The sequence below is a fragment of the Trypanosoma conorhini genome (genome assembly GCF_003719485.1).
Source record: "Trypanosoma conorhini strain 025E chromosome Unknown Tco_14.4_contig_00444, whole genome shotgun sequence".
Lineage (NCBI taxonomy): Eukaryota > Euglenozoa > Kinetoplastea > Trypanosomatida > Trypanosomatidae > Trypanosoma > Trypanosoma conorhini.
The window spans coordinates 1-16,034 of record NW_021704532.1 but is presented as its reverse complement, the minus strand read 5'-3'; the positions used below and the strand labels follow the sequence as shown (position 1 = coordinate 16,034).

The 16,034-nt window shown below is 57.5% G+C and overlaps 7 protein-coding genes across 7 annotated transcripts, besides 23 other annotated features; all 7 read left to right on the top strand.

The window, feature by feature from the left end:
- Positions 1-282: 282 nt before the first annotated feature.
- Positions 283-302: a microsatellite.
- Positions 303-477: 175 nt separating this feature from the next.
- Positions 478-495: a microsatellite.
- A 561-nt stretch (positions 496-1,056) lies between these two features.
- Positions 1,057-1,090: a microsatellite.
- Positions 1,091-1,169: 79 nt separating this feature from the next.
- Positions 1,170-2,093, top strand: Tco025E_06533 (uncharacterized protein; the record flags this gene model as incomplete). The annotated part of the gene is made up of 1 exon (XM_029373408.1): positions 1,170-2,093. The coding sequence occupies one exon, from the start codon at positions 1,170-1,172 to the stop codon at positions 2,091-2,093; it is 924 nt and encodes a 307-aa protein (XP_029226488.1).
- A 46-nt stretch (positions 2,094-2,139) lies between these two features.
- Positions 2,140-2,173: a microsatellite.
- Positions 2,174-2,230: 57 nt separating this feature from the next.
- Positions 2,231-2,287: a sequence feature (A-rich).
- A 72-nt stretch (positions 2,288-2,359) lies between these two features.
- Positions 2,360-2,397: a microsatellite.
- Positions 2,398-2,566: 169 nt separating this feature from the next.
- Positions 2,567-4,855, top strand: Tco025E_06532 (putative oxysterol-binding protein; the record flags this gene model as incomplete). The annotated part of the gene is made up of 1 exon (XM_029373407.1): positions 2,567-4,855. One exon carries the CDS (start codon positions 2,567-2,569, stop codon positions 4,853-4,855), a length of 2,289 nt encoding a protein of 762 aa, XP_029226487.1.
- A 280-nt stretch (positions 4,856-5,135) lies between these two features.
- Positions 5,136-5,157: a microsatellite.
- Positions 5,158-5,238: 81 nt separating this feature from the next.
- Positions 5,239-5,271: a microsatellite.
- Positions 5,272-5,353: 82 nt separating this feature from the next.
- Positions 5,354-5,431: a microsatellite.
- A 53-nt stretch (positions 5,432-5,484) lies between these two features.
- Positions 5,485-5,511: a microsatellite.
- Positions 5,512-5,540: 29 nt separating this feature from the next.
- On the top strand, positions 5,541-6,254 carry Tco025E_06531 (syntaxin 6; the record flags this gene model as incomplete). Its single annotated transcript, XM_029373406.1, has 1 exon — positions 5,541-6,254. The coding sequence occupies one exon, from the start codon at positions 5,541-5,543 to the stop codon at positions 6,252-6,254; it is 714 nt and encodes a 237-aa protein (XP_029226486.1).
- A 13-nt stretch (positions 6,255-6,267) lies between these two features.
- Positions 6,268-6,299: a microsatellite.
- Positions 6,300-6,669: 370 nt separating this feature from the next.
- Positions 6,670-6,703: a microsatellite.
- Positions 6,704-6,843: 140 nt separating this feature from the next.
- Tco025E_06530 (C15orf24 protein) lies at positions 6,844-7,575 on the top strand (the record flags this gene model as incomplete). Its single annotated transcript, XM_029373405.1, has 1 exon — positions 6,844-7,575. One exon carries the CDS (start codon positions 6,844-6,846, stop codon positions 7,573-7,575), a length of 732 nt encoding a protein of 243 aa, XP_029226485.1.
- An 88-nt stretch (positions 7,576-7,663) lies between these two features.
- Positions 7,664-7,693: a microsatellite.
- An 11-nt stretch (positions 7,694-7,704) lies between these two features.
- Positions 7,705-7,731: a microsatellite.
- A 261-nt stretch (positions 7,732-7,992) lies between these two features.
- Positions 7,993-8,017: a microsatellite.
- A 279-nt stretch (positions 8,018-8,296) lies between these two features.
- Tco025E_06529 (protein disulfide isomerase) lies at positions 8,297-8,641 on the top strand (the record flags this gene model as incomplete). Its single annotated transcript, XM_029373404.1, has 1 exon — positions 8,297-8,641. The coding sequence occupies one exon, from the start codon at positions 8,297-8,299 to the stop codon at positions 8,639-8,641; it is 345 nt and encodes a 114-aa protein (XP_029226484.1).
- Positions 8,642-8,957: 316 nt separating this feature from the next.
- Positions 8,958-8,987: a microsatellite.
- Positions 8,988-9,032: 45 nt separating this feature from the next.
- Positions 9,033-9,059: a microsatellite.
- Positions 9,060-9,274: 215 nt separating this feature from the next.
- Tco025E_06528 (protein disulfide isomerase) lies at positions 9,275-10,405 on the top strand (the record flags this gene model as incomplete). Its single annotated transcript, XM_029373403.1, has 1 exon — positions 9,275-10,405. One exon carries the CDS (start codon positions 9,275-9,277, stop codon positions 10,403-10,405), a length of 1,131 nt encoding a protein of 376 aa, XP_029226483.1.
- Positions 10,406-10,880: 475 nt separating this feature from the next.
- Positions 10,881-10,910: a microsatellite.
- Positions 10,911-11,134: 224 nt separating this feature from the next.
- Positions 11,135-11,156: a microsatellite.
- A 141-nt stretch (positions 11,157-11,297) lies between these two features.
- Positions 11,298-11,349: a microsatellite.
- An 85-nt stretch (positions 11,350-11,434) lies between these two features.
- Positions 11,435-11,460: a microsatellite.
- Positions 11,461-11,520: 60 nt separating this feature from the next.
- Positions 11,521-11,540: a microsatellite.
- A 76-nt stretch (positions 11,541-11,616) lies between these two features.
- Tco025E_06527 (uncharacterized protein) lies at positions 11,617-15,633 on the top strand (the record flags this gene model as incomplete). The annotated part of the gene is made up of 1 exon (XM_029373402.1): positions 11,617-15,633. One exon carries the CDS (start codon positions 11,617-11,619, stop codon positions 15,631-15,633), a length of 4,017 nt encoding a protein of 1,338 aa, XP_029226482.1.
- A 173-nt stretch (positions 15,634-15,806) lies between these two features.
- Positions 15,807-15,826: a microsatellite.
- Between the last annotated feature and the right edge of the window lie 208 nt (positions 15,827-16,034).

Here is a 16,034-nt window from a genome sequence, read left to right as displayed (position 1 = left end):
AAGGGTTCATTCCACGCACTCGCCCCGTAGGAATCGGGGAGGAAGTGAGACTGAGTGAAGGCATGCTCTGTTATTTTTCTCTCCCTATCCCTCCATCTCTTCCTCTTGGTGTGCGTCTGTGTATATGTGCGCCTGGCTGCAGCTGCAGCTGGGTGCGTGTCTTGTACTCTGTATTCCCTGCGCCGCTTTTGTAGAGGGAGCCTGAAAGGGCTCCGTCAAAAGCTGAGGGTGCGTTTGTGCGTTCCTGCTATCCATGTACTCACACGAATTGATGTGACGATGGAGGGAGAGAGAGAGAGAGAAAAGGGACTTCCCTCTTTCTTGCCTTTTGCTTTTTTTAGTGTTGCTGTTTTCCCTCTTTTTCCATGTGCTTTGGTTTGCGTCGGTTAGTGGCGTCCCCGCGATGGGGGAGTGGCTGTTTGCTTGGCTCGCTGCCTCCACGCAGCTGCAGATGAGTGCCGTTGCGGCGTAGCCGCATGTGTGTGTGTGTGTGTGGGCCGGTGCCATGGCGGACGCGTGTTTGATTGCGTGAGGGCGTGGGATACTGCGTCATCCCCGCAATGTGTCGTGGCTCGCCTGACGCCGATGCTGCGCTTTTTTTTTTTGCTTGACGTTGTGTTTATCGTCTTGGGCAGTTGTGACAGACCAAAGTGGCGCCGTCCCCCCACGCCCCCTCACACACATTGCGTGCTCATGGCGCATCCCCAAACACTCCCCCGTCGGCACACGTGCCCTGCCTGTTTTTCTGCCGCGTTCTACGCGAAATCCCCGGCACCAAACACCAAACACCGAGAGGGCGGGGACTCATATTTTATGCACTGAACCCTGCAGCGCATCGCACCGCACGGCAACACAGCGGGGTTGGGCAAACACGCCCACAACGCCCTCCTATATTTGTTGAATTGTTGTGCCAATTTTCTTGCTTGTATCGCCGCCCTCCCTTTTTCGTTCTTTTCTTTCTACCTCCACCCTCTTCTGCGCGTGCCTTTGTCTGGAAAAGGGCCGGAGGCTGCGCGGGTGCCGACCGCCTGCACGGGCGAGAGAGGGATAAGGACGGCGGCAGCAAGAACAACAACAGCAGCAGCAGCAGGTTGGGGTGAGAGATGCGGTGGTGTGGAGGCTTGCGCGTTGCGAGGACGACGGCTGCTGCCTCCCGCGCACGGTGCGTCATGGGCTGCCATCAGCGGACGCACAGCACCGCCGCGGTGGACCATCTCTCCGCATTGCGCCCCACGGCGGCAGAGGCACAACGCTTCTCGCAGCTCTCAGAGGCCTTGTTCGCAGACGAGGCAGCCGCCCTCTCGCTTAGCCTCCCAGGCATCAGCGACTGCGAGGTGACCGGTGCAGCTGCCGAGGAGGAGGCGGGGGAGGCGCAGCTCTCAGCGGAGGAGTGCATGGAGGTCGCGCTTGAGCCGCCGCCGCCGCCGCTGGTGTCGCCTTCAAAAAGGGGTGAACAGCAAGACGAGGGGCGACCGCAAGCAGGCACGGCACTGTGCGCGGGCCAGTCTTCGCTGCCGTCCTTCTCATGTGCCATGGTGGAGCTTTCCATGTGCCGTGACGCGGGTGAAGCTGCGACGGCGTTGGCAACTGCGGTGCGTGCTTTCATGTCGAGCGACACTTCCGTCATGAATCGCGCGGCCTCTGAGCTGCTACTTGCCGGGAGTGACGTGAAGGCGCTTGTTCCAGATGGCACGCTTCGCGGGATTCGAATGGAGCGTAAATGCATGAGTCAGTGTGACTTCTCCACCGTGTCGTTCGTCTCCGTGTTCGCGGCAGAGGTGGATTTCTCTCGCAGCCTCTTCTACGGCGCCATCTTCCACGACTGCGTGTTTGTCCGCTGCTGCTTTGATGGCTGCGTTCTGAAGGAGCTGCGGTGCTCAGGGAACGTGCGTTTTGAGGAGTGTTCCTTTCGTTTTGCCAACATCGAATTTCGTCTTTCCCGCGGAGACAACGCGACGCGTGCAAAGGTGCTGTTTGACCGCGGCGACTTTGACCTGGCGGACTTTAGCGGCAGTGATCGGCTTCCAGCGAGGTGCTTCGTGGGGTGCAGCAACACCGACCTTGCCGCGAAGTTTCCCCCAACACGCGTTTGAAACGAGCCATTGACGACGTGACAGGAGGTGCGAGGGAACGAAATACAGGGAGGGAGGGAGGGAGAGAGAGAGAGGGGCAGTTAACGTTCAACCCCCTCCCTTCATTTGTTAACATGGCGTGTGTGTTCTTTTTTTTTTTTTGCCTTTTACCCTTTGCCTTATTCACTGTGCATGTTTCGTTCTGCCTCTTGTCTCCCTTTCTGACCCGGTGTCTTGAAGGTGCGCCTCACCGCAAGGCTTAGCATTCCATATATATATACTGCCCCCGCACGCGCACGCGCACGCAAGTACGGATCGCGCGCACTGGGAGGTGTGCAGTGGAGAGTTTGGTGGGAGCGGTGCCAGAGGAACAGCGTGGTCGCGGCGGTGGAGAGAGACGGAGGGGCGTGAACAGTCATACACGCTTTGCAGTCTTGCAGGCGGCGGTGGTGCGTCACCAGTGTTAGTGCGAGTTCTCCTGGAAGGGAGGGACGATGATAAAAGCCAGTCGGCTTCAACTGTCTAGGTTGCCTCTCTGGGTGCTCAGCACGGCCCTGATGCTTGCAATGATGGGTGTGCTGCTCTTGGCAATGGCTTTGGTGCCCGAAACTATCCAGGATCTAAGGCGTGCCAACTTGTACGTGGTTGGTGCAATAATGGCGGTTGAGGTGTTTTGCTTTGTTTGTTTCCTGCAGTTCATTGTCGTCTCACGGGTGAAGGAGCTGTCGAGGCTTCTTGCAGAGGACCCAGTTATCGTGGCGGGCGATCCATTCTGCATGGCGTATCTTCGCTCCCAGCCTGCGTTTGCTGCGGCGGAGGTGGTTCGCCTGCAGCTGGCGATCGAGCAGCTTTACCTCGGCTTAGCTGGCCTGTGGCGTCGCCAAGGTGTTGTGTCGTTCGTGAGAAATGCCAGAAACGCCGCCGTGGCCGCTGATGCAGGGATGCAGCCAGACCTTTGGGACGACAAGGCGAGACTCGTGTCTTTTGCCCCCGCCCCCGCCGCCGTCGCCGTGAAGGGCGGGGCCCAGGACGAGTACGTGGAGCCAAATCTCAATAGTTTTTCCATGGACGATTACCTTCTTGACCGCCAGTACGAATACAAAAAGAGGCTGCGGACCGTGATGGAGTTGCCGTCCAAGGTGGGCTTGCGAGCCTCGCACAAGCTGCGAGTCCTCTTTAGCAACCCCTCACCCCCCGCCAGCGTGGGCGGCTCCCCGACGGTGGAGGTGGATTACTTCACGGCGTGTTCATCCGTCGGGGAGCGAGCGGAGGAGAGCCCCTTGACGCGGCGTTTTAGCCTGGAGAGTTTGCCTTCCGAGCCGTTGCTCGTGGGCGCAGAGGAAGACAGGCGGCGGTCCGATGAGGACGATGAGGTCGCCACCGGTACCGACGGCGTCGTCGGCGGGAATCGACAGTTGCTACCGGCACTCTCCGCGGAGGAGCGTGCGGTCTGCGATCCACTCAACGACAACGACAACAATTCGTTTGCGGTGCTGGAGAGTGCTCTACGGCTTGAGGGGGCCATTATTTTCCAGGTTCTAAAAAACATCCGAATCGGACGCTCGCTAAGCTCCGTCACATTGCCTGTACACATCCTTGAGAGTCGCTCGCTGCTGGAAATGCTTTCCGACATGTTTCTCGCGTGGGACATCTTAATGCCCCTGGCGTGGGGGGAGGTGCGGCAACCCGTGGACCGCATGCGGGTGATGCTGCGGTGGTTTTTCGCCGCCTACAACTGGCGACCAAAGGGGGCGGCGAAGAAGCCGTACAACCCCATCCTTGGCGAGGTGTTCCAGTGCAAGTGCCCCGCGCCACCATCGTTGCTGTCCGCGCCGCCTCCACGAGAGGTCGAGGCAAAGACGCAGGAAAGCTGCTCACCGGGGCAGCCTCCAGGCAGTATCGACTGCATGTATTTCCTCGCGGAGCAGGTCTCTCATCGCCCTCCAGTGAGCGTTTTCTACGCCGAGCTGCCTAACCTGATCATTGCGGAGGGGGCATACCTCCCCCACAGCAAACTCGTCTCACTTAACTCGGTGGCCAGCATCAGCTGCTCCTCTGTGCTGGTGCGATTTCCACGAGCGGGGTGGTCCTGCCGCTTCTCACTGCCTCACGCGTACGCCTCTGGCGTGGTGGCCGGCGCCCCGCGGCTGGAGCTTGGCGGCATCATTCGACTGGAGGATTGCCATTCGCCGGCCCATGTAACGGTGGATTTTCGTCGAAAGGGCTTTTTTAGCGGAATTTATGACGAAGTGGTGGCGCGAATTAGCACGGTGGACGGCAAAGGCATCGCAGAGGAGTACACGGGGTTGTGGCACGGCGTCATTTACCCCCGTGGCACGCAGCAGGCCGTCAACGCTGGCGCAAAGCGGCCGCGTCACCGCTCGCAACAACATCTACCACTGAGAGAGGAGGGGCATGCGGAGGAGCCGCTGTTTGATGCGGAGGCGTTCCAGCAGCGGCGCGGCATGCCTTGCGGTCGGCCACACGCATATCCATTGAATGATGACAATCACGGCCATCCGTATCCAAAGCAGAGTCGGGCGGTGTGGAGAGAACTGACGGCAGCCATTCGTCGGGGAGACGCGGAGGCGGCAGCGCAAGCCAAGACTCTTGTGGAAGAGGCTCAACGTGCGGAGCGACGTCAATTGGAAGCAGAGGGACGGGCGCACGTGCCAAAGTTTTTTGAGTTTCTTGGAACAGGCGAGCTGAAGCGTGGAAATGAAGATGCGCTGGCGAGGCAAGAAAACTGGCGGTTCACCGCACGCGAGATGCTCCTCAAGTAATGCGCGAGGAACCCACATCCCAACTCATTCCTTTGCTTTTGCTACGGGCATGACGTGTGTGCGCACATGCGTGGCATTAACGCCGACAGGAGTGGTACAGTTACCATTGCGGCGGCCTACCTCATTTGCCGCATGTTCACTTGCTTGATGCTGTGAAGTAACCTAATTCGGACATGCGCCTGTCCGAATTCCTTTCTGTTGCTGCGTGCTTCGTTAGTATTTTGTAAATGTATGTTTGCAATTACTTACCTGTCTCCCTCTTCTTTTTCCACTTGGACACGTGTGTGTGTGTGTGTGTTTGTTAGATGACATTCACCAGGCGAAATGTTTGTCTCTCTTTTTTCGTCTACGTCCCTTTTGTCTGAGAGAAACTGCATCTGATTTATATATATATATATATATATATATATATATATTCTGTGCGTGCTTCTTCTTCTTTCTGCATCTACTCTTACCAGTTTCCATCGTTGTGTACTTTTGTTGCTTTGTTCGACGCACGTCTCTCTCTATATATCTCTGTCTCTGTGCGTGTGTGTGTGTGTGTGCGTGCGTGTCTGGCTGTCTATCTCTGTGCGTCTCCATTTCTGGAGGGGACCGCGTGGCAGGCCCATGTTTGTCCCGCTCCACGGCTCTCTCGTTCTCTCTCTCTCTCTCTCCAGCTTGTCTCCTGGCGCGGGGTAGCCGGATGAGTAGTAGCGCCACAAGCCAGCGGCGCGGGGAGGACCCCTGGCCGCGGATGGAGAAGGAGGTGGAGGCGATGATGAACGGGCTGCTCGTGCAGATGCAGCGGTACCGCGAGGTGGCGCACCCGACGGTTATCGCGGGGGATGAGATGTTTGACTTCATCACGGCCGCCGCGGAGGAGGTGGAGGAGATGCGCGCGGCACTCGACACGGCGATTGAGCACCCGGAGTTGTTTGCCATCACGACGGAGGAGCTGCAGTCGCGGGCCGAGAGGACGCGCGCGTGGGAGCGCGACATGAAAAAGGCCCTCGACCTGCGCGCGAAGATCGTCGCCGAGCGGCAGCGGCGGGCGGCGGCGCAGCGGGCCGAGTTCTCCCCGGCGGAGGTCGGCATGCGGGAGAACAACGAGTTTCTGCAGCAGGAGCACGAGGCGCAGCAGCGGTACGTGCAGGCAGACGACGTCACGATTGACCGCCTCGCCGGCGGCGTGCGCCGTGTGCGGGATACGGCGGTGAACATCAAAGACGAGCTCAACACGCAGGAGTACGTGCTGGACGACATCGACAGTGGCATGACGAGGGCGCAGATGCGCCTGGACGGTGTGATGCGGAAGGTTGGAAAGCTGTTGGACTCGGCGAGCGACAGCAAAAAGATGATCTGCATCGTCGTCCTGGTGGTAATTCTGCTTCTGCTTATTATGTTTGTGGTGAAGTAGACGGCTGTGCGTCAAAAAATCAAAGAAAAAGCAAAAAAAAAAAAAGTTCTTCCTCCGCTCTGCGTGATCTTGCGAATACCACACAAGGACGCCCCCACATATAGGGAGAGGTCCTGTCTTCGTCTATGCAGTGATGCATGCACCACTGCACCGATGCATACACCTACACTTGGTTTCGTGTATACCTTTACGTTGCGCTTTTCCCTTCACACACGAAGTTAAATCAACACGAACGCAAATACATTTGGTGTCGCATGTGCCATGAAAGTTTGGCGGCTTCGTTGTTCTGTCCCCCCTCCGCGGTTGTCGCCTCTCCATCGCCTGTGCTGGCAAGACCCCCGTGTGCTGCGAGCTCCGGTCCTTCTCTCCCTTGCCGTGTGCGCGCATGGCTGTGCCTTGTCCCCCGGGTGTCTGCGAGGGAAATAGCAGAGAGAGAAAGAGAGAGGGAGGGGCGAGGAACACAGAAACAAGGAAGGGAAAACAACAAACAACGAAGAGACGTGTAACACACAAGAAAAGGCGTCTTAACGCACACAAGTTGACTCCTCAGCAAATAAGTTTTAGAATCCACCGGAAAAAGGCTTGAGCGATGGCGGCAAGGCGAAGTTCAGGACGGACGGCGAACGGGGCGGTGGTGGCGGGATGCGGCGCTCTCTTCGTGCTGCTTTCCCTGTTGTGCGCCGCGGCAGGCGGGGCGGAGCCGCAGCAGGCGCCGCCCGCCACGCCGGCGTATTTCGGTCGCCTGTCGATTCACCCAAACTTCTTCCACCATCCCGACGCCAGGAACCCGCTGTGGCGCGTGCAGGGGGGTGAGGTGGTGCTCAGCAACGGCGCCCACCTGATTCGCGCGCCGGTGCACCCGGATGGCTCCTTCGTCGTCTATGACCTTCCCTACGGCTCCTACCACCTTCATGCGGAGTTCGCCGACTTCATTTACCCAACGGTTCGCGTCGACGTCACGCAAAAGACGGTGCAGGGCATCACCCGACCAATTATTCGGACGTACACCAACGATGGCGCGATGCTGCCTGTGCAGGGAACAGGGCTGGATGACGCCTCACCAGCCGTTATTCCGCTCGCCGGCACACATGAGTACTACGTGCCGCGGGAGCAGTATAGTCTTTGGAACTTCCTAATGAATCCAATGATTATCCTGATGGTTGTGTCCATGGGGCTCATGGGGATGATGCAGTTGTTGCCGGAGGAGGATCGTAAGGAGTCGGCGCGTGAGATGCAGCGGCTGCGCAGGCAATTGTCAGGGGATAACGCGGAGGACAAGAAGGCTCCGGCGCTAGCCGCTAGTGGAAAGAAGCCCGAGTGACGCGTGGTCGGCGCCCCTTGCCGTTGCAGCTGCCACTATTTTACACGTAACAGAAAAGCAAATGAAAATGTGGAGGGAATAGGATGGAAAAAACAACAACAGCAACAAAAAGCAAAACCCTAACCGCATGAGTGAGAGAGAGAGAGCGAGAGAGAGTGCATGCGGAGTAACGAGGATGAGCGACAAGGAGGAAACGGAAGCTGGGCATGACATCCATGCATTTATTATGAGTTGTCTTACAGTTGTTTGCTTCTTACCTGACACACATAACTGTATATATGGGGAAAAAAAAAAAATAACCTCTCGTGACTTGCTGTAAAGATTAAACGGCTGGTCCTGGCACACTCTTCGCTTCCCTTGCTGCCGCAGTCGTCTTCGACAGCACCGCAGAAGCTGGCGCCCTAAGAAAAGGAAGCGGGAGGAGGAGGAGGAGGGAGGGAGGGAACAAACCAACAGAACTTCCCTAGTAAAAAGGGACACGTTGCTGCTTCGTAACGTGGCGTGTGCACAATTCAACAAGCGATAGGTTTGAGGTTGTGTCTAGGAAGTAGAAGCAAAAACGGAGCTGAAGTCGCTGCAGAGGGGTCGCTTCCGCCAGCTCATATGGGGCGCGGCGGTGGCGGCTGTGCTGGTGCTGGTCTTCTTCTTAGTCCTGCTCGTAGTCTATGACTTTGGGAAGGGGGTTACTGTCGCCGCTGCCGTCAACGGGCCGGGTGCCGCAATGGAGGGGGTGGTGGAGCTGGAACCCGCCAACTATGGCCAAGTCATTGGCCAATCAAAATATGTCTTTCTGGAGTTCTACGCCACGTGGTGCGGCCACTGCCAGAAGTTTGCGCCCGTGTTTGCCAGGCTGGCGGTACTGGTGCAGCAGGATGCGACGCTGAGGGACAAGGTCATTCTAGGCAAGATGGATAGCGGGCACATCCGAGAACTTGCGTCGGACTTTGGGGTGACCGGTTATCCCTCCCTCTTTTTGGTGCAACCGTTTCAGAAGATGGGGTTTTTGTACAAAGGCTGGCGAACCGACGACGCGATGATGGACTACCTAAGAGGGGCTGTCAAGTAGCGCCACCCTGCAGCCCTTGGATGGGCGGGATTTTTTGTTCCTTTTTAGACCCGTTTCTGCGTTTGCGTTGCCCTGCTGCGCGCCGGCGTGGTCAATGTTGTTCATCGCCTGGGCGTTGAACGCGTAGAGGCTTCCTGTAACTTTTGCGTTGGCATGTGCGGTCGGCGGGCCACGAAAAACGAAAAATAAATAAATAAACAATAATACTCACTTTTGCCCTGCAACAGTCTAAGTACTTCTCCTCTTTACCCCCTCTCATTGGTGAGAGGTGCCCGGGGAGTGTGGTACACGCAATATACTCTCCTTCTTCCCCTCTGTGCGAGTGTGCGTGAGTGTGTGAGTGAGTCTGCACGGTGATGCATGCGTCGTGAAGTTTTCGTGTCTGCAGGGCGGAGTGGTGTGGTGTGATGTGTTGCGGCTGGGGGAGGGGGCTTGCGTTGACCTCGTCTTTGCCTTCGACGTCCTGCACCTCTTCACACACCAAAGGAGGATACGGCCAGAGAGAGGAAAAAGAAAAGAAAAACACAGGGAGAAAAGTTGCTGCGAAGAGACACATACGCAGTCAACCTGTAAAAGTGCGAATAATAAAGCCACCGGCCTTTTTTTTTATTGTTGCCTTGTGGTTCGTTTGTCATGCGCCGTTTGCCATCACGTGTGACATGCCTTTCAGCGGTGCTGTTGGCCCTCGTCGCGTTGGCGTCCGTCGCCCGCGCTGACGATCCCGCGGCCTCGCTCGAGGGCGTTGTGGAGCTCACCGCCGCCACCTTCGACGAAAAGGTCGGAAAGGACGTCCCCGCCCTCGTGGAGTTCTACGCGCCGTGGTGCGGGTACTGCAAGAAAATGGTGCCGGAGCTGGAGAAGCTCGGCAGGGCGGTAAAGGCGGCGAAGGACAAGGTGCTGGTTGGCAAAGTCGACGCCACGCAGCACCGGGATCTTTCCACCCGCTTCGGTGTCAGCGGGTACCCGACGCTTCTCTTCTTCCCCGCCGGCTCGCAGCAGCAGGAGAGCTACGATGACCCGCGTGAGGCCTCGGCCTTTGTGTCGTTTCTCAACAACCGTGTTCCCGGCCTTCACCTTGCCGTCCCCCGCGAGCACGCGTACGCGACGGAGCTGACAAAGGCGAACTTTGATGCGGTTGCCATGGACGCGGCAAAGGATGCCTTTGTGATGTTCTACGCGCCTTGGTGCGGGCACTGCAAGAGACTACACCCCGTCTTTGAACGCCTCGCCATGGTGTACAAGGATGAGGCGGACGTCGTTGTTGGAAAACTGGACGCCGACGACGCGGCCAACGCTGCGGTGCGCGACCGCTACAAGATTTCTGGATACCCAACACTTATCTTCTTCCCAAAAGGGGACAAAAGCAATCCACTGTACCACGAGGGCGGCCGCAGCCTCGAAGAGTTGGTTGCGTACGTCAACGAACACACCGGGAAGCGGCGGCGTGCCTCTGGTGAGCTTGCCGAGGAGGTCGGCGTACACGCAGAGCTCTCACAGCTGCTGCGGGACATTCTGTCAGCGGAAAAAAGCGCTGAGGAGAAACGGCAGTGTGTTGAGAAGCTGAAGAAGGCGGCGGCGGAACTCTCTGGCGTGGAAGCTGTGCAGTACCCTCGTATCGCGGAGAAGCTTCTGCAGTTGGGTGCGGAGTACGTGGAGAAGGAGCTGGCCCGCCTGGCGCGTCTGAGGCAGGGTGATGTGAAGGGCGCGGTGCGCGACATGTTCACAGTCCGCAGCAACATTCTGGCCTCCCTCAAGCAGGCGTAGGCCGATACCTGTGCGCCACCCCCACCCTCACTACACCGGGTGGCGTAAACACCAAGGAAGTATACACACATATATAAATATATAATTTTTTTTCTAAAACCGTGCAAAAAAACGAGAGAAAACGAGATGTCATTGTCATGTAAATTTTAACTTTGGGAGCGGGGAGGCGAGAGGGTGTGCGTGTGTGTGTGTAGGAAATGAGGGCCAGTGTGTTTGCTGTGTGGTGAAACCCGCGTGCGTGCATGGAGATATACGCGCAGCGGAGAGTCTCTTGGGAAGGGAAACACGACGATTTAAGCAGGGAAAATGATTGATTGCGGCCCCCACCACACGCGACGCACACCTGGACCTTTCATCTTTGCGGCTGTCCCCCACGCTCCATTGCCTGATCGGCCTCCGCCTGCGTGAGCAGGCGGCAGAAGGGCGCGAGAAAAATGGAAAAGAAGAAATGCCTAACGGCAACAACAAGAGCGGGAAAAATAAAAAAACCGAAAAGAAAAAAAAACACACACACAAATATGGGAAAGGAGAGGCGTGATGGATCGCGAAGAGGCGGGGGCAGAGAAGGGAATTCTCAAATTATTATTGTGCGCGAGTTTCCCGAGTTTTCGTTTTCGTGTTTTTTTTTTGCCTCTCGTAGGTGTCCGATTTGCCTGCCGCCGCGCACCGAGTGCCTTTCTGCGGCGTCCTCCTGCCTCCGCTGTCCGCGCTCGCCTTTCCTCTCCCGCCGTGTGTGTGTGTGTGTGTGCGTCCTTCTTGCTCCTCTCTGCGTCGTGGCCGATGGTGAAGGCGGAGGCGAGGAGGGCTGGAGGCGCCGAGGGAAATTGTCTTCACGTGGCGGTGCACGCGGCGGGAAAAGCATAGCAGGGGCGAGAACGGGCGCGAACGCGAGAGAGGAAGAGGAAGAAAGAGGGAGTTGCAACGAGGACAAAGAAGGCAAGGGGGCCCGAAATGAAGTTGTTTGAAATGCATGGGCTGAACTGTGTCGCTGGCAACTTGTCTGTCATTTTCTCTCTAACTTTGCCTTTTACACGCACACACACACACACACACACTCCCGTGCCTGCCTCCTGCAGGCAGTTCGTTGAGGTGTGGAACTCGTCCTGCCTTCCTGCGAGATAGAGAGAGAGAGAGATTTAGAATAACAAGCAAGAGGCCGCCAGGAGACTGAATCAGTCGTGAGGGTGAAACTCGATTCATACCTGCACGCGATGAGCATGAAGCGGGATCTTCATCTGGTGCTGCGGCGCAGTCGTGCCACCGACGCGGCCGATGTCTTATGCCTAGCACGGCTTAGCGCAGCTACGCAGTGCGGTCCCCCCGCGACGCTATTTCCGTGGCGAACTGAGGCGGACTTTCTGACACTCATTGAGAGCACCGTTGCCTGCGTTACGGCAACCTCCACGGTCACCGGAAAGGTGGCAGGGTTTATTTGCCTCGACGACGTACCGCATCTCGCTTCGATTCCTGCAGACATGTGGGAATACTCACTGAAACGTGACGAGAATCACACCGAGGAGGAGGCTGCTGCGCAAATTGCGCCGTACAACACACTCTGGTTGAAGTCTTTGCTCGCACCTCCTTCCAGCGCGTTCCGGTCGGATACAATAAACGCAGACAACTCCAAGGCTTTACAGGTGGAGCGGGAACTGTTACTGTTTGCCTACAAGGAGGAAGACGTTATTCTGGAGCTGCTATCCGTTGTGCTGACCAATCTGCCACAAACGATGCACGTGCTTGTTGCCTTTCCGTCGGGGTGCGAGTACCCACCGCTTCAGGGATTTGGCACAAACGCTGTGTCCCTCGTGAACTGTCCCTTTGAGGGCGCGCTGCTTCACATTATGGCACCCGACCTGGTGCCGCGGCTGCAGCTTCGCCTGGGGATCATGGAGGACTACGATGACTTTGTTCCGCATTTGCTAAGTGGGTACGGCCTCATCACGGCACTGCCAGAGGAGTTCTACCTGGACGAGATCCTCAAAGACCAGGACACCTACCACAAGGTCGTCATCGCGGAGGATGCCGCCACCCACCGCGTGGTTGGCCTCATGTGCCTCGAGGCGTCCATCGAGGAGCAGCAGATGGCGTCGCGGCAGTACATGACAGAGGTGTTTGGCAAACTTCGCCCGCTGAACAGCAGGCGGGGGAGCGGCCAAAGCGGCGTCTTTGACATCCCAAATGTGGTGAGAATTAATTTTTTCCAACTTGATCCCGACTACTCCCTCTGTGCCAATCAGTTTCTGCCGTTTGTCTTTCAAGAGTTTCCGTACGTGGAGTACGCCATGATTATCCTCCCGCACGAGCAGGAGGAGCCGCCGTTTCTGCGCCACTTTGAGCGTGTCCCGCTGCGCCGGTACTATCCGCGGAACACGAAGGGGGAGGCGGTTCCGACGCCAGAGGGACTTTGGATTGCCTGCCGCTACGCCGCGGACCCTGTCGCGGTGCTGCCGGTGAGTCGAAGCGAGGACGTCGAGCGAATCTCGTCATTTCTTGAGGAACCGTTCAGTGAGTTTTCGCATCAGCATGTCGCGGCGCTGTTGGAGGACGTCAGTGTCGCCAACCCAGGCAATTCCTCGTCGCAGGACAGTGGCTCACGAATTTCGGCCTGCTTTATTCTTGAGTCGCCGCTGGGTGGAACACGTGCGCCTGCCGTTGTGGGTGTGGCCTCAACGCGGCGAGTTACGTTGGACGAGATGTACGCATTGCGCGCCAATTACGACCTGGACGTCTTCGTCAACTACTACACCAATGGCCCGAGGGACTACACGGCGACGGACATTCACCTTTCCGCAGAGGAGGGGCGACGCAAGTTTTTCCGTCAAGAGATGCGGGGAATTTTGGTGCGAAGTTTCTACACGAAGCCCGTCTACCGCCGTCACATCCCCTTCTTTGTGCGGGAGCTGTTGCGTCACACGCAGTGCGACGTGGCACTCGCGTTGGAAGACGGCCAGGCCTTGCCGTTCGCCCCGCTGCTGCGCCAGTTGCTGCGCGCCCCCCCACGTCGCGTGCAGGAGAAGACGCACACGGCTGTTCCCGAGTTGGATTCCCAGGCGCTGGGCCTGACCAAGGGCAAAGACACATTGGCGCTTGCGTGCCTGTTTGTCGGCACCCGACGCATACTTGGGGATTGCAAGAAGCTGATCCACACTCGTATCGTTGTGGCGGGGGCCGGATCCACCGGGTTGGCGTGTATCCATCGGTTTCTCTCGATCCCATATGTGCAATTTACTAATATTGTCCTCGTCTCCACCGATGGCTTGCCTGCGCACCCCAACCAGCAGTCTTACATGTGGTCCGCGGATCACATGGAACTCCTGGAGCGCGAACACACGGGCCTCGTGGTTGGAAACCCCATCCGCGTTGTGCACGGCCTCGTCGTGGACGTCGACACGACCCTGAAGTACGTCAGCGTTGACGACGGTTCCTACGAGCCGTACGACTATGTTATTCTGACCACAGGTCGCCAGTACGTTGTGCCGCACTCCATATGTCGTCTGCAGCAATCCGTGCAACACCCGACTTCGCACCCGCAGCGCGGTTTTGTACCAGCAGGCACTCTAGCCCTTTCTGGCGAGTTGTCTGTGGAGAAGCTCCGCCAACATCTGCATGACTTGGATCGCAACCCAAATAATATCAGCAACGTTGTGGTGTACGGCTCTGGGCTAGACGCCTTTGCGGTGGTGACGTCTATTGTCAACCTTGGCTTTTCCCCACAACGCGTTATTCTGGTGAGTCCAGAGGCCTCGAACCCTTTTCTGGACGTGGACGCCTTTGACTGCGTTGTGAAGATGTACAATTCACTGGGCATAAACACGCTGCGCGGCTATGGAGTGACTCGAATGGAGTACGACGATGATGGTGCGGCGCTCACAACCGTGGTGGTGTCACCTGTCTTGGCCTCTCAGGAGGGCGGCGGCGGCGGCGGCGACGGTCCAACAACGGCGGGCATTTCAAACTCCGTGGAACTGGGCTGCAGCCTCATTGTCTGCTGTGAAGACAAGGACATCGACAGTCATGTGCTCTCCACCTTGAATAGACGTTCTATTGTCTTTGACGGGCGTGTCATTGTTGAGGCGAACTATCGTACCACCGACAAGTGCGTCTACGCGGCCGGTCCTGTGGCGATGTTTACCCGCCGCTACGGGACAACCCCGGGCTTTGATGACTTTAACACCCGTGACGTGGGGACAAGCTTGGCGGAGGTCCTTCTCGGGGTGTTTGGCCTTGAGGAGTTTGCCAAGCAGGACCTCTGTGAAGCGGAGGATAAGGATAGGGAGTTGGTCGCGGCCCACAATCAATTATACACCAAAGTTCTACGGGAAAGTGGCAGTCGTGGGGCGGATTTCTTAATGGGCAACGGAGCCCAGTCGATGGAGGACGATAAGAGGAATATCACGACGCTGCAGAAGAACTTGCCGTCGTATGCCTCGCCTGTGACGAGCCGCATTCGGCTCCCCGGCAGCTACGTCTTTTTCTACTGTAGAGCTGTGGATTTTAGCCCGGCCCGCTGCCTGCGTCTCTGCTACTCCAACATCGCGGAGAACAAGCCCATCGTGACGGGCATTGAGGAGCTAAATCCAATTCTCGCCCCCACGGACAATCCCGAGGCGGCGCGGACGCCCGAACAGAGCCTCTTCGTGATTTACGTGGACGAGCAGACCCAACTCATTGAGGCGGTGGTGTACTTTGGCAACGGCACCCCGGAGATGTACCACTACATGTGCCTGATTGGGATGCCGCAGTCCTTGCTGAACCTCCTTTACCGCTACGAAGAGGCCCGCGGCGCCGCGGTGAGCGGGCCGCCGAAGAGCAGTGAAGAGGGCCGTGGCGCGGATGCTGACAGCGGCGCTGGGGGCCTGAATCTAATGGAGTACCTGCGATCCCCGAAGCTCCAGATCCTCTTCTACGATAGATTCACCGTTTTCTACCGGGAACTGCGGGAGAGGATGCGGGCGCATAAGGCGTTGATGGAGGTGAAGGCCCGCGCGCTTGAGTTTGTTAGCAAGCAGTCGCGGCTCACGGCGGAGAAGCGAAATGAGCTCGTCAAGGAGCTCACCGCAGAGAGCAGCGCGTTTGCGCGGCAGGTGCAGTATGAGCTGCTAAAATTCCTGCACGAGAGCAAAGACTACCTGCCGCAGATTTACTATTTGCCAGACATCCATGCACATGTACAGCGGCGTGCGAGGACGCCCACGCCGCCGCCAGAAAAAGACACGAAGGTGGAGTAGGTTTCTTTCATCATTTGCCCATCTTTATTTGTTCTTCTTTGTTTGTTTATTTCTGGTGTGTGGGCGGCTCCGTCTGCTTCCTCGCCACGAGTTCTGGTACTCATGTACAAATGTTGCCGCTGCCTGCGTGTGAAGTCTCACTCGCGTGGTGAGGCTTTTGGAGGCACCGTCTGCCTCCTCCTCCTCCTCCTCCCACTTGCTGCCTTTGGCTCTCCTCCGCCCAGGGGGAGGGGGAGACAAAGAAAAGGAAAAACACAAACTCTTCGCTCCTGCTTTTTCCTCCCCCTTTTCTTTTTGCTTCTTGTTGCCTCCGGATTCTGTTTCCTGCGCGGCGCGTTACATCTCGCATTGACTTGCCGTTCCGACAATAAATAAAAATAGATTAAGCTCAGCGAAAAAGC